We start from the raw sequence: 15,457 nt of genomic DNA on the forward strand, positions 1-15,457 counted from the left end.
CAGATGATATATCCGAGTTTGGAGAAATTTTAATTTTTGGTCAAAAAAAAAAAAACGTAAGCCGCGCGCCTGTTGTCTTTTTAAAATCGCCTGTTTGGTTTTTGGTCATTTTCTCCAAAACCACCGGCCCGATTTCAACCAAACCTTCTGCGTTGGGACTCCCCTCGGACCCCCAGATGATATATCCGAGTTTGGAGAAATTTGAAGAAATTTTAATTTTTGGTCAAAAAAAAAAACGTAAGCCGCGCGCCTGTCGTCTTTTTAAAATCGCCTGTTTGGTTTTTTGGTCATTTTCTCCAAACCACCGGCCCGATTTCAACCAAACCTTCTGCGTTGGACTCCCCTCGGACCCCCAGATGATATATCCGCGTTTGGAGAAATTTGAAGAAATTTTAATTTTTGGTCAAAAAAAAGACGTAAGCCGCGCGCCTGTCGTCTTTTTAAAATCGCCTGTTTGGTTTTTGGTCATTTTCTCCAAAACCACCGGCCGGATTTCAACCAAACCTTCTGCGTTGGACTCCCCTCGGACCCCCAGATGATATATCCGAGTTTGGAGAAATTTGAAGAATTTGTAATTTTTGGTCAAAAAAAAGAACGTGAGCCGCGCGCCTGTCGTCTTTTTAAAATTGCCTGTTTGGTTTTTGGTCATTTTCTCCAAAACCACCGGCCCGATTTCAACCAAACCTTCTGCGTTGGACTCCCCTCGGACCCCCAGATGATATATCCGAGTTTGGAGAAATTTGAAGAAATTTTAATTTTTGGTCAAAAAAAAAAAAACGTAAGCCGCGCGCCTGTCGTCTTTTTAAAATCGCCTGTTTGGTTTTTGGTCATTTTCTCCAAAACCACCGGCCCGATTTCAACCAAACCTTCTGCGTTGGACTCCCCTCGGACCCCCAGATGATATATCCGAGTTTGGAGAAATTTTAATTTTTGGTCAAAAAAAAAAACGTAAGCCGCGCGCCTGTTGTCTTTTTAAAATCGCCTGTTTGGTTTTTGGTCATTTTCTCCAAAACCACCGGCCCGATTTCAACCAAACCTTCTGCGTTGGACTCCCCTCGGACCCCCAGATGATATATCCGAGTTTGGAGAAATTTGAAGAAATTTTAATTTTTGGTCAAAAAAAAAAGACGTAAGCCGCGCGCCTGTCGTCTTTTTAAAATCGCCTGTTTGGTTTTTGGTCATTTTCTCCAAAACCACCGGCCCGATTTCAACCAAACCTTCTGCGTTGGACTCCCCTCGGACCCCCAGATGATATATCCGAGTTTGGAGAAATTTGAAGAAATTTTAATTTTTGGTCAAAAAAAAAGACGTAAGCCGCGCGCCTGTCGTCTTTTTAAAATCGCCTGTTTGGTTTTTGGTCATTTTCTCCAAAACCACCGGCCGGATTTCAACCAAACCTTCTGCGTTGGACTCCCCTCGGACCCCCAGATGATATATCCGAGTTTGGAGAAATTTGAAGAAATTTTAATTTTTGGTCAAAAAAAAAGACGCAAGCCGCGCGCCTGTCGTCTTTTTAAAATCGCCTGTTTGGTTTTTGGTCATTTTCTCCAAAACCACCGGCCGGATTTCAACCAAACCTTCTGCGTTGGACTCCCCTCGGACCCCCAGATGATATATCCGAGTTTGGAGAAATTTTAATTTTTGGTCAAAAAAAAAAAAACCTAGCCGCGCGCCTGTCTTCTTTTTAAAATCGCCTGTTTGGTTTTTGGTCATTTTCTCCAAAACCACCGGCCGGATTTCAACCAAACCTTCTGCGTTGGACTCCCCTCGGACCCCCAGATGATATATCCGAGTTTGGAGAAATTTTAATTTTTGGTCAAAAAAAAAAAAACGTAAGCCGCGCGCCTGTCGTCTTTTTAAAATCGCCTGTTTGGTTTTTGGTCATTTTCTACAAAACCACCGGCCCGATTTCAACCAAACCTTCTGCGTTGGACTCCCCTCGGACCCCCAGATGATATATCCGAGTTTGGAGAAATTTTAATTTTTGGTCAAAAAAAAAAAAACCTAAGCCGCGCGCCTGTCGTCTTTTTAAAATCGCCTGTTTGGTTTTTGGTCATTTTCTCCAAAACCACCGGCCCGATTTCAACCAAACCTTCTGCGTTGGACTCCCCTCGGACCCCCAGATGATATATCAGAGTTTGGAGAAATTTGAAGAAATTTTAATTTTTGGTCAAAAAAAAAAAACGTAAGCCGCGCGCCTGTCGTCTTTTTAAAATCGCCTGTTTGGTCTTTGGTCACTTTCTCCAAAACCACCGGCCCGATTTCAACCAAACCTTCTGCGTTGGACTCCCCTCGGACCCCCAGATGATATATCCGAGTTTGGAGAAATTTGAAGAAATTTTAATTTTTGGTCAAAAAAAAATACGTAAGCCGCGCGCCTGTCGTCTTTTTAAAATCGCCTGTTTGGTTTTTGGTCATTTTCTCCAAAACCACCGGCCCGATTTCAACCAAACCTTCTGCGTTGGACTCCCCTCGGACCCCCAGATGATATATCCGAGTTTGGAGAAATTTGAAGAAATTTTAATTTTTGGTCAAAAAAAAAGACGTAAGCCGCGCGCCTGTCGTCTTTTTAAAATCGCCTGTTTGGTTTTTGGTCATTTTCTCCAAAACCACCGGCCCGATTTCTGCGTTGGACTCCCCTCGGACCCCCAGATGATATATCCGAGTTTGGAGAAATTTGAATTTTTGGTCAAAAAAAAAAAAAACGTAAACCGCGCGCCTGTCGTCTTTTTAAAATCGCCTGTTTGGTTTTTGGTCATTTTCTCCAAAACCACCGGCCCGATTTCAACCAAACCTTCTGCGTTGGACTCCCCTCGGACCCCAGATGATATATCCGAGTTTGGAGAAATTTTAATTTTTGGTCAAAAAAAAAAAAACGTAAGCCGCGCGCCTGTCGTCTTTTTAAAATCGCCTGTTTGGTTTTTGGTCATTTTCTCCAAAACCACCGGCCCGATTTCAACCAAACCTTCTGCGTTGGACTCCCCTCGGACCCCCAGATGATATATCCGAGTTTGGAGAAATTTGAAGAAATTTTAATTTTTGGTCAAAAAAAAAAAACGTAAGCCGCGCGCCTGTCGTCTTTTTAAAATCGCCTGTTTGGTCTTTGGTCATTTTCTCCAAAACCACCGGCCCGATTTCAACCAAACCTTCTGCGTTGGACTCCCCTCGGACCCCCAGATGATATATCCGAGTTTGGAGAAATTTTAATTTTTGTTAAAAAAAAAAAAAAACGTAAGCCACGCGCCTGTCGTCTTTTTAAAATCGCCTGTTTGGTTTTTGGTCATTTTCTCCAAAACCACCGGCCCATTTTCAACCAAACCTTCTGCGTTGGACTCCCCTCGGACCCCCAGATGATATATCCGAGTTTGGAGAAATTTGAAGAAATTTTAATTTTTGGTCAAAAAAAAAAAACGTAAGCCGCGCGCCTGTCGTCTTTTTAAAATCGCCTGTTTGGTCTTTGGTCATTTTCTCCAAAACCACCGGCCCGATTTCAACCAAACCTTCTGCGTTGGACTCCCCTCGGACCCCCAGATGATATATCCGAGTTTGGAGAAATTTGAAGAAATTTTAATTTTTGGTCAAAAAAAAAAAACCTAAGCCGCACGCCTGTCGTCTTTTTAAAATCGCCTGTTTGGTTTTTGGTCATTTTCTCCAAAACCACCGGCCCGATTTCAACCAAACCTTCTGCGTTGGACTCCCCTCGGACCCCCAGATGATATATCCGAGTTTGGAGAAATTTGAAGAAATTCTAATTTTTGGTCAAAAAAAAAAAAGTAAGCCGCGCGCCTGTCGTCTTTTTAAAATCGCCTGTTTGGTTTTTGGTCATTTTCTCCAAAACCACCGGCCCGATTTCAACCAAACCTTCTGTGTTGGACTCCCCTCGGACCCCCAGATGATATATCCGAGTTTGGAGAAATTTTAATTTTTGTTAAAAAAAAAAAAAAACGTAAGCCACGCGCCTGTCGTCTTTTTAAAATCGCCTGTTTGGTTTTTGGTCATTTTCTCCAAAACCACCGGCCCGATTTCAACCAAACCTTCTGCGTTGGACTCCCCTCGGACCCCCAGATGATATATCCGAGTTTGGAGAAATTTGAAGAAATTTTAATTTTTGGTCAAAAAAAAAAGACGTAAGCCGCGCGCCTGTCGTCTTTTTAAAATCGCCTGTTTGGTTTTTGGTCATTTTCTCCAAAACCACCGGCCCGATTTCAACCAAACCTTCTGCGTTGGACTCCCCTCGGACCCCCAGATGATATATCCGAGTTTGGAGAAATTTTAATTTTTGGTCAAAAAAAAAAAAACGTAAGCCGCGCGCCTGTCGTCTTTTTAAAATCGCCTGTTTGGTTTTTGGTCATTTTCTCCAAAACCACCGGCCCGATTTCAACCAAACCTTCTGCGTTGGACTCCCCTCGGACCCCCAGATGATATATCCGAGTTAAGAGAAATTTTAATTTTTGGTCAAAAAAAAAAAACGTAAGCCGCGCGCCTGTCGTCTTTTTAAAATCGCCTGTTTGGTTTTTGGTCATTTTCTCCAAAACCACCGGCCCGATTTCAACCAAACCTTCTGCGTTGGACTCCCCTCGGACCCCCAGATGATATATCCGAGTTTGGAGAAATTTGAAGAAATTCTAATTTTTGGTCAAAAAAAAAAAAAAGTAAGCCGCGCGCCTGTCGTCTTTTTAAAATCGCCTGTTTGGTTTTTGGCCATTTTCTCCAAAACCACCGGCCCGATTTCAACCAAACCTTCTGCGTTGGACTCCCCTCGGACCCCCAGATGATATATCCGAGTTTGGAGAAATTTGAAGAAATTTTAATTTTTGGTCAAAAAAAAAAAACGTAAGCCGCGCGCCTGTCGTCTTTTTAAAATCGCCTGTTTGGTTTTTGGTCATTTTCTCAAAAACCACCGGCCCGATTTCAACCAAACCTTCTGCGTTGGACTCCCTTCGGACCCCCAGATGATATATCCGAGTTTGGAGAAATTTTAATTTTTGTTAAAAAAAAAAAAACGTAAGCCACGCGCCTGTCGTCTTTTTAAAATCGCCTGTTTGGTTTTTGGTCATTTTCTCCAAAACCACCGGCCCGATTTCAACCAAACCTTCTGCGTTGGACTCCCCTCGGACCCCCAGATGATATATCCGAGTTTGGAGAAATTTGAAGAAATTTTAATTTTTGGTCAAAAAAAAAAAACGTAAGCCGCGCGCCTGTCGTCTTTTTAAAATCGCCTGTTTGGTTTTTGGTCATTTTCTCAAAAACCACCGGCCCGATTTCAACCAAACCTTCTGCGTTGGACTCCCCTCGGACCCCCAGATGATATATCCGAGTTTGGAGAAATTTTAATTTTTGTTAAAAAAAAAAAAAAACGTAAGCCACGCGCCTGTCGTCTTTTTAAAATCGCCTGTTTGGTTTTTGGTCATTTTCTCCAAAACCACCGGCCCGATTTCAACCAAACCTTCTGCGTTGGACTCCCCTCGGACCCCCAGATGATATATCCGAGTTTGGAGAAATTTGAAGAAATTTTAATTTTTGGTCAAAAAAAAAAGACGTAAGCCGCGCGCCTGTCGTCTTTTTAAAATCGCCTGTTTGGTTTTTGGTCATTTTCTCCAAAACCACCGGCCCGATTTCAACCAAACCTTCTGCGGTGGACTCCCCTCGGACCCCCAGATGATATATCCGAGTTTGGAGAAATTTAAATTTTTGGTCAAAAAAAAAAAAAACGTAAGCCGCGCGCCTGTCGTCTTTTTAAAATCGCCTGTTTGGTTTTTGGTCATTTTCTCCAAAACCACCGGCCCGATTTCAACCAAACCTTCTGCGTTGGACTCCCCTCGGACCCCCAGATGATATATCCGAGTTAAGAGAAATTTTAATTTTTGGTCAAAAAAAAAAAACGTAAGCCGCGCGCCTGTCGTCTTTTTAAAATCGCCTGTTTGGTTTTTGGTCATTTTCTCCAAAACCACCGGCCCGATTTCAACCAAACCTTCTGCGTTGGACTCCCCTCGGACCCCCAGATGATATATCCGAGTTTGGAGAAATTTGAAGAAATTCTAATTTTTGGTCAAAAAAAAAAAAAGTAAGCCGCGCGCCTGTCGTCTTTTTAAAATCGCCTGTTTGGTTTTTGGCCATTTTCTCCAAAACCACCGGCCCGATTTCAACCAAACCTTCTGCGTTGGACTCCCCTCGGACCCCCAGATGATATATCCGAGTTTGGAGAAATTTGAAGAAATTTTAATTTTTGGTCAAAAAAAAAAAACGTAAGCCGCGCGCCTGTCGTCTTTTTAAAATCGCCTGTTTGGTTTTTGGTCATTTTCTCCAAAACCACCGGCCCGATTTCAACCAAACCTTCTGCGTTGGACTCCCCTCGGACCCCCAGATGATATATCCGAGTTTGGAGAAATTTGAAGAAATTTTAATTTTTGGTCAAAAAAAAAAGACGTAAGCCGCGCGCCTGTCGTCTTTTTAAAATCGCCTGTTTGGTTTTTGGTCATTTTCTCCAAAACCACCGGCCCGATTTCAACCAAACCTTCTGCGGTGGACTCCCCTCGGACCCCCAGATGATATATCCGAGTTTGGAGAAATTTTAATTTTTGGTCAAAAAAAAAAAAAACGTAAGCCGCGCGCCTGTCGTCTTTTTAAAATCGCCTGTTTGGTTTTTGGTCATTTTCTCCAAAACCACCGGCCCGATTTCAACCAAACCTTCTGCGTTGGACTCCCCTCGGACCCCCAGATGATATATCCGAGTTAAGAGAAATTTTAATTTTTGGTCAAAAAAAAAAAACGTAAGCCGCGCGCCTGTCGTCTTTTTAAAATCGCCTGTTTGGTTTTTGGTCATTTTCTCCAAAACCACCGGCCCGATTTCAACCAAACCTTCTGCGTTGGACTCCCCTCGGACCCCCAGATGATATATCCGAGTTTGGAGAAATTTGAAGAAATTCTAATTTTTGGTCAAAAAAAAAAAAAAGTAAGCCGCGCGCCTGTCGTCTTTTTAAAATCGCCTGTTTGGTTTTTGGCCATTTTCTCCAAAACCACCGGCCCGATTTCAACCAAACCTTCTGCGTTGGACTCCCCTCGGACCCCCAGATGATATATCCGAGTTTGGAGAAATTTGAAGAAATTTTAATTTTTGGTCAAAAAAAAAAAACGTAAGCCGCGCGCCTGTCGTCTTTTTAAAATCGCCTGTTTGGTTTTTGGTCATTTTCTCAAAAACCACCGGCCCGATTTCAACCAAACCTTCTGCGTTGGACTCCCTTCGGACCCCCAGATGATATATCCGAGTTTGGAGAAATTTTAATTTTTGTTAAAAAAAAAAAAAACGTAAGCCACGCGCCTGTCGTCTTTTTAAAATCGCCTGTTTGGTTTTTGGTCATTTTCTCCAAAACCACCGGCCCGATTTCAACCAAACCTTCTGCGTTGGACTCCCCTCGGACCCCCAGATGATATATCCGAGTTTGGAGAAATTTGAAGAAATTTAAATTTTTGGTCAAAAAAAAAAAACGTAAGCCGCGCGCCTGTCGTCTTTTTAAAATCGCCTGTTTGGTTTTTGGTCATTTTCTCAAAAACCACCGGCCCGATTTCAACCAAACCTTCTGCGTTGGACTCCCCTCGGACCCCCAGATGATATATCCGAGTTTGGAGAAATTTTAATTTTTGTTAAAAAAAAAAAAAAACGTAAGCCACGCGCCTGTCGTCTTTTTAAAATCGCCTGTTTGGTTTTTGGTCATTTTCTCCAAAACCACCGGCCCGATTTCAACCAAACCTTCTGCGTTGGACTCCCCTCGGACCCCCAGATGATATTTCCGAGTTTGGAGAAATTTGAAGAAATTTTAATTTTTGGTCAAAAAAAAAAAAAAAACGTAAGCCGCGCGCCTGTCGTCTTTTTAAGATGTTTTTAAACACAGCCCCACACACACACACGATAAACCAGACTGACAGAGGATGTCCACGCACAAACACAGTCATCACACTCACACAGACAGACACACACAGACACTCACACACAATCACACATGCACACATACACAAACAAACAAATACACAAACACAACACTGTTCCACACAGTAAAATGTAAGCAGTTAGTTGAGTCGCCATGGTAACTTCTGAGGGCAGGCTGCCAATCAATCAGATCATTAGGGAGAGAGGAGTTCTGTGGCTTTCTGCACATGTACACGCAGACAGAGAGACCGTCAGACACACACACACACACACACACACAGGTTTTCAGCTCACATTCATCAACCTCTCAATTATTTTATACTTTTGATGTAAACATCTCCAACAATTTATATTTTTCTCATGAATTTAAGTTCAGACGTTTAGTCTTTCCAACTCTATTAATAGTAGTACAATTACAGGTGGAGCCTGGGACATAGGACGCAGCTTTTAACATCTATCTATCGTTCTATCTATCTATCTATCTATCTATCTATCTATCTATCTATCTATCTATCTATCTATCTATCTATCTATAAACCCTTTGTCTCTTTTTTTCTCTCTTTTTCTTTCTTTCTTTTACTCCTTCATTTGTATTTTACATAACTTCTTTCTATCTTTCCCTCCCTATCCATCCATCCATCTACCTCTTTCTATCTATCATCCCCCTCTCTCTTTTTCTTCTTTCTTTCTTTCTTTCTTTCTTTCTTTCTTTCTTTCTTTCTTTCTTTCTTTCTTTCACCCCATTTCTTTTTACTTCATTGTTTCTTTCTGTTTTTCTTTCTACTCCTTTTCTCTTTCTATGTTTCTACCCCATTTCTTTCTTTCTTTCTACTGCTCTCTGTATATCTCTCTCTTTCATTTATCCACCCCAATATCTTTCCTTCTTTCTTACTACTCCTCTGTCTCTTTCATTCATTCTCTATTCTCTTTATGTTCTATTATTCTGTTTTTCTTACCTTTTTCTTTCTCTATCTACCCTTCTCTCTGTGTCTTCTTTCTTTCTGTCCTTTTGTTCTTTCTTTCTTTCTCCATCTACCCTTCCCATTTTCTTTCTTTCCTTCTGTCCTTTTCTTCTTTCTTTCTTTCTTTCTTCAGCTCATTCAGCATTGTTTCAACAATTTCTTCAGCTCATTCAGCATTGCTTTCAGCATTCACACCATTTCCATTCTTGGAAATGTTTTTTCTAGTTATTTTTCATCTTCCGGATCTTCCGAACGCTTTTTCGATTCGATATTATATATCAAAACGTGCGGCTTGATCGGGATCAGTGTGCTATTACTTTTCTCAACAGTTTACGAATTTTTCGCGACGTAAGTCGCGAAAAGCTGCGCAAAATTTTTGCATGTAAGTCAATGGGACGGGCGGGAAAAAAAGAGCGAAAAAGACCAATCAAAACGTCTACTGCTCAGGCATACTTTCACCTAGAGACTCCATTTAAACTTTAAACAGTAGACACAAGTCTTGTGTATTGGCGTATTACTCCACGTTTTGATAGGTCATATAGTTTTTGATCAATCCATGATCAATGACCATGATCATTTTTGGAGAAATTATGAGATTATAATGGGTGTGTATTGCACGGAATGTTCGTGTCAGAGTGGGTGACATCATCGGTTAGAGTGGGAGAGATGCCAGAAAAACTCCAGATTTTTTCTCTATCCAAACTCCAAACGGCCACAATTTACACTCTACACACATAATTTCGGCCACTCAAAATATCAGAGAGACTTACAGAATTTAAACTCTGAGCCTCTAAGTGCGGCCACGTCTGTCTCTGCTCCTCATTGAGTCCAATACAAATATTTTCTGAGAGAAGCAGAACGGCCTGATGTTTTAAAACTGCCAGCGTCGCCAAAATATTTACTGTAGAAACACCAAATCGTACCGAAATTTTCAGTAAGTCCTTAGAGCAACATTGATCTGTGTTTTGTTCTGATAGGAGTTACCGTTGTGATGTGAGGCCGGTGCAGAGGCAGAAAATGGCTCTTTTTCTCCACGTTTCTGTCTGTCTCAGCCTGCGGGGGCCCCTATCGCCGTGGTAACCTCTTTGATCCTCAGGCCAGAGCTCGTTAACTTCATAAACAATCCACCTGGCGCTCGTTTAAACGTTTATAAAAAGAGACACAGCTAAATCAGACTGACACAGGATGCAGCTACTAACTAACTATGTGTCAAGTCAGTCACACACACACACACAGACTCTAGAGCCAGCTTCATGTGATTACAGTCACACACACACAAACACACACACACCTTCATGTGATTAAAACACAGTTAACGTGCAACAGAATTTAAACTTAAACCATGATTTAATCTGGTTTTAAAGTTAAACCTTGTTGGTGTCAAATGCGTCAAATGCCTCTCGTGGGAGCAGCTGATAGAGTCCCCCCCAGCTGAAAGCAGCCCACCCCACCAGCCAGAGGGTCCAGGACCATAGGGACTGCAGTGGAGGAAGGCTGCCTTAACACCCTGCACAATGGCACCCAGTACACAGAAGTTGGACAGGCCCATCACCTGGTCCGTTCAACAAATCAGTTTATGCTACTGTGATTTCTGTAGCCTAGTTAAATACTACAGTAATCATCATAATGTATGGCAGGAAAGACCATTTAAATCTGTATCAAATATCGATTAATGAATTAATCGATAATTTGCATGTTGGTCTTGGTTAAGTACCACCTTGAAAAAAAAAACAATGTTTTGTTGCTTAAGCTATTCAGTCATTCAATGGTATACTAAAATCCATGTGAAAAAAATGCTTCTCACTGTTCTCAGGTCAAATATTTATATGCGATTAAAATGCAATTAATTGTGATTCATTAATTACAAAGCCTCTAATTAATTAGATTAATTGTTTTAATTGAGTCCTGGCCCTATTACACAAGATAAACACACACACACACACACACACACACACACACACACACACACACACACACACACACACACACACACACACACACACACACACACACACACACACACACACACACACACACACACACACACACACAGGTAACCTAATGTGGTTACAGCTCCTCCATATCAGTGCTTATAGAAAGATGATCATGTGTCTGTCTGATCAGCTCTGTCTTGACCTTAAGATCGTGGGTTTGATTCCCATGTTGACAGAGATGGCACAACCGGCAGTAGCTCCCGTGGCCCATTCAAAATTTCCCAAGAGGAAATTTTCTAGTCTGATTATGTTGTTGCTTATTTGTTTGTTAAATGATATTGTATTTGTGTCCTACTGTATTATGTATTACTTTTGTGAAGCACATTGAGCTACTTCTTCATCAAATGTGCTCTACATGTAAATTGTCTTCTTCTTCTATTCTACTTCAGAGCCGCACGATGAGGAGTAGAGTCTGTAATCACCTGGAATCAATAATGTGCAAATATTTTGTATTTCTGCATGACCAATTAAAGTAAGAGTTCAGTATGAGTTCAGTACATGAGTGTGAAACCAAAGAAAGAAGAAAACTTTTTCTTTTCCAACAATCTTTAAAATAAATCTGCTTATAACATTGATTGTACATTGATACATCATACATATACAGTAGCTATACTACTACTGCTACTACTGATGTTCCTTTTTAAAGCTGATGTAAAAGTTACGTTTTTATTTGAGTCTGTTGCTGCACCATCATCATCTGGATCTTTATCTGGATGTCAACAGGTCCTGTCCTGGCTGACAGTGTCAATGAAGTTTAAATTTATAACACATTTGATAGTTGATTCAAGTATAATCAGGCTGCAACACGATCGGTGCATGTCAGTTCAGGTCAGGTCAAGTTATTTTAACGTTTATCGTTTTTTATTTTTAGCTGATGATGTTGAGTCTGATTCATTCAACCGTCGTCTCTTGGCTACAGCGACTGGTGACCGACCTCTCTTCCTTTTTACACCAGTGGCCTTCTTCTGTGGTCCTGAGGATGCAGCCTTGGTCTTCTGTGGTCCTGTGGACGTGGTCTTCTTCTTCTGTGGTCCTGTGGACGTGGTCTTCTTCTTCTGTGGTCCTGTGGACGTGGTCTTCTTCTTCTGTGGTCCTGTGGACGTGGTCTTCTTCTTCTGAGGTCCTGAGGATGCAGCCTTGGTCTTCTGTGGTCCTGTAGTGTTCATGTCACAATCCAATTAAATAAATTAGAAATGAATCAGTTTGAGATCATTGTAACTGAGCTGTGGTCAGGATGTCAGATTGATCACACACCTCGCCTCTGAGTTTGTCCTGGGGACATCAACTTCCTTTGTCGCGACACTTTCTGCTGCTGTGGAGGTTTGTGTTTCTGGCAGCTCTTCAGCTCCACCTCCACAGGGTAGTGGTCACTGACTCCGAGGGTCTGGGAGCAAATAGAATCACATGCTGAATATTTTTGCTGAATAAGTTGAGGCCTGGTGATGTTGCTGCAGAACAGCAATGGTTGTGTATCTGCTGCTGTGCTGAGAGCTTTAGCATGTCCAGCTTGTTTATCATAGATCTGTGACCACAGCTTAAGCAGAAGCTTTAATGGTGAAACTGTAACTGTTATCATTGCACAGAGCACATGTTGAACTCTACCATACGGACACAAGGACTAACAGATGGGTCTTCTTTAGTCTTATACTTACTTCTTCATCTGTCAGTCCGAACTTCTTCTGGAAGTTGAAAGACTTTGCTGATCCAGAGACAACAGCTTTCAGCATGGAGTCTCCGTACACCACAATCCTTTCAGGAGAAAAGGCATTGAGGTAATTACATTATAAACAACAAACGATAAACTGATGGACACAAACAACAAGAAATGTGATGGGAAAATCATCCAAATACACAACAACACAAAATAATTCAAGCAAATTTGAAAATTCTAGATACTGGCAAGTATAATAAACAGTGATTAGCCATAACAGAGGAGCAATTTTTTAAAAATTCTTTCTTAAATTGTGACGTACTAAATAGATTTGAATGACAGATACAACTTCTCATCCTCAGTCAGAAAAAGCAGACAGGCCAACCAAACCTTAAAACAGTACTAACATGGGGCGGTGCGTGGCGCAGTGGTTAAGGCGGCCGCCCCATGTAGAGGCTACAGTCCTCAATGCAGGCGTCCCCAGTTCGAATCCCGCGTCGGGCAGACATTTCCTGCATATCATTCCCCCCCTCTCTGCCTCCCCCTTTCCTGTCTATCTCACTGTGCTATCAAATAAAGGCAAAAACGCCAAAAAATATGCTTTAAAAAAAACAAAACGGTATTAACATGTGTGTCACCCACCTGTCATAGGTGTTGTCATTATTGTTGCTCGCTGTAGTGTCAACTCCGTCACCTATTAGCCAATGGTAGGAAGCTGCAAAGATGCGGATCTGTCTCAACTTCTTCTTGGAGAGATAACGACCATCTGCGTTAAAGTCTCCCAGGATCATGATGTTCTAAACAAATAACAACAACAGCAACAACAGGCATGAAAAAATAAATATATTGTCCTCTCATTCTCACATTTAAATATTATAAAATTAAAATAAATCAAACAGATATGAAGGACGTTATAAGTCTAAAGTTAGTGCATCATCTAGCAACTGAATGGACTTAATTATATTTTTCCTTGTAATTTACTGCATCATTTAGTGAATTCAGTTGAGAAGACGTTACACAAATGAAGCACCTTGCTTGCTTTTATTTTTTATTTTTATTTTTTATCACACTCACAGCTGCGTTTGCACACGGGTTAGTATTCAAATATTAAACTGATAAGGGCCAAACTGTCAGATAGCAGAAGAAATGTTTGCAGTGACTCTACAGAAATAGTTCACTTTGAATACTGGACTAAATGTTAAAGACTTTTATAAATATTGTGTTTACAGCTGGTTGACTTGTGCTGCTAAATCCATCTGAGTTTCCAAGGTCAAGAGAAGAAAAGCACATAAAACTAACTCCAACAGGAGGTGGACATATCATCAAACTATCCGCCCTACATCATTTCCCCAGTTCTTCCGCACGGCATCAACCACGTCATGCAGCTCATCCAGCTCCTTCAACGAATCCTCTGGTTTAGTGTGGACTGGGATCAGGATCAGGTCTTTCACAACTGGGACACAAATGTGCAGTTAAGAGAAAGGTGATCACTCAAGACATAAATGCAAGTAGACATACAATATGGTACATACGTGTGGCTGGACAGTGGAAACGCAAGATGAAGGGCTCTCTGGCAAAGGCGTCTTCATCTCCGGGTTGATTATCCTCATACTGGTGACAGGCCGTCAGTTTCGCCTCATCTGGTCTGAGACACACACACACCAACAAACACACACAGGCGTGTTTTAGCTACCACTAGCTGCAGTTAAAGCCGGTCATTACAGGTGATGTATCAGTGGTTTGATGATGATTTCCCCCCTTGAACCTGAGCTCTCACCTGTAGAAACAGACAAACTGTTCTTTGTAGGTGTCTCGACCTAGCTGGGTGCTAGCGACCATGGAGTAGGGACGTGTCCTGTTACACCTGTAGGCAACATTCAATAAAGGTGCTGAGAGTGATAGTGTCTGAGGGTCAACTAACTCCACCAATCAGTTCATTCGTGTGGGATTTCTTGAGTTATGTGTAGCCCAATGAAAGAAAGGAAATTTGGGGTGACCGCTGCCATCATATGCCCATCATAACCCCAGCAGCATACCCGCAGCAAAACACAGCATTCAACGTGTCTCCTTCCACTTTTCAATCATCACAGCAGAGATTGAACAGGGTATGTAATCACGTATCTTATAATCTGGGCCCACAATGCACTGCCTGCATCATTAGAGTAAAAACCTGCCTGCATCATTAGAGTAAAAACATCTACACATACTTAACAACATACTTAGAAATGCTTGTGCATCTGGTCTGGTTTCTCTGTTACCTCCTAAAAGCCAATGCTTAGTACACAGTGTGTTCATCATTAACCCTTAAAAGCTGTTAAAAATCAAACACAAAGCTTCCTCCTCTCTCATTAAATTGTTTGTCACAGGTGAGCAGAGGGACTCACCTGGTAGCGTTGAGCTCGTGATGTAACTTCTCCATGGCCTTTCCGCTCTTATCTACCACCTCCAGTATCACTATCATACTGTACCGAGATATCATCTGGAAGAAACAGTTGACATGTCATTTAGACGCCACACAGAACACACACATACCTGGGGGTTGTTTCACTTTACATAATATGTGTAATGGTGATCAGACTCACCTTGATGAGGAGGCGGCAGACCCTCTTGTTGTTGACCTTTTTCATTCCCAGGTTTCTGACGTTAAAGGCTGCTACCTTCATTTTGACTTCATTATGAAAGACAGATAATTGACAGAGGGGAACCAGAGGATGAGTGTACGTGACACAAAATAGACAGAGGAAGAAACAAAAAGCAGAACCTGAGATAGACAAACCGTGTGAAATGTAAACAGAAAGTCCTCTGTGGTGACATGAGGATCCAGAAATACACATGTGGAAACGATACATTGATGGAAGAGCTGATCTCTTCAGAAATGAATGGAAATCTTTGTGGGAATCGAACAGGCTATTTCATAAACAAACTC

At 41.7% G+C, this 15,457-nt stretch overlaps 1 protein-coding gene across 1 annotated transcript; it reads right to left on the reverse strand.

Annotated features, from left to right (window-relative positions):
- Window positions 1–11,538: 11,538 nt before the first annotated feature.
- On the reverse strand, window positions 11,539–15,283 carry LOC146987501 (deoxyribonuclease-1-like). Its single transcript, XM_085777900.1, has 10 exons — window positions 15,114–15,283; window positions 14,916–15,010; window positions 14,309–14,395; window positions 14,064–14,176; window positions 13,872–13,984; window positions 13,174–13,328; window positions 12,533–12,629; window positions 12,135–12,264; window positions 11,815–12,033; window positions 11,539–11,615 (listed from the first exon to the last, which is right to left on the reverse strand). The coding sequence occupies exons 1-10, from the start codon at window positions 15,192–15,194 to the stop codon at window positions 11,539–11,541; spliced, it is 1,167 nt and encodes a 388-aa protein (XP_085634026.1). The 5' UTR covers window positions 15,195–15,283.
- Between the last annotated feature and the right edge of the window lie 174 nt (window positions 15,284–15,457).

The sequence above is a fragment of the Trachurus japonicus genome, chromosome 5 (assembly GCF_045865225.1).
Source record: "Trachurus japonicus isolate A0001 chromosome 5, Traja_1.0".
In the NCBI taxonomy this organism is placed as follows: Eukaryota; Metazoa; Chordata; class Actinopteri; order Carangiformes; family Carangidae; genus Trachurus; species Trachurus japonicus.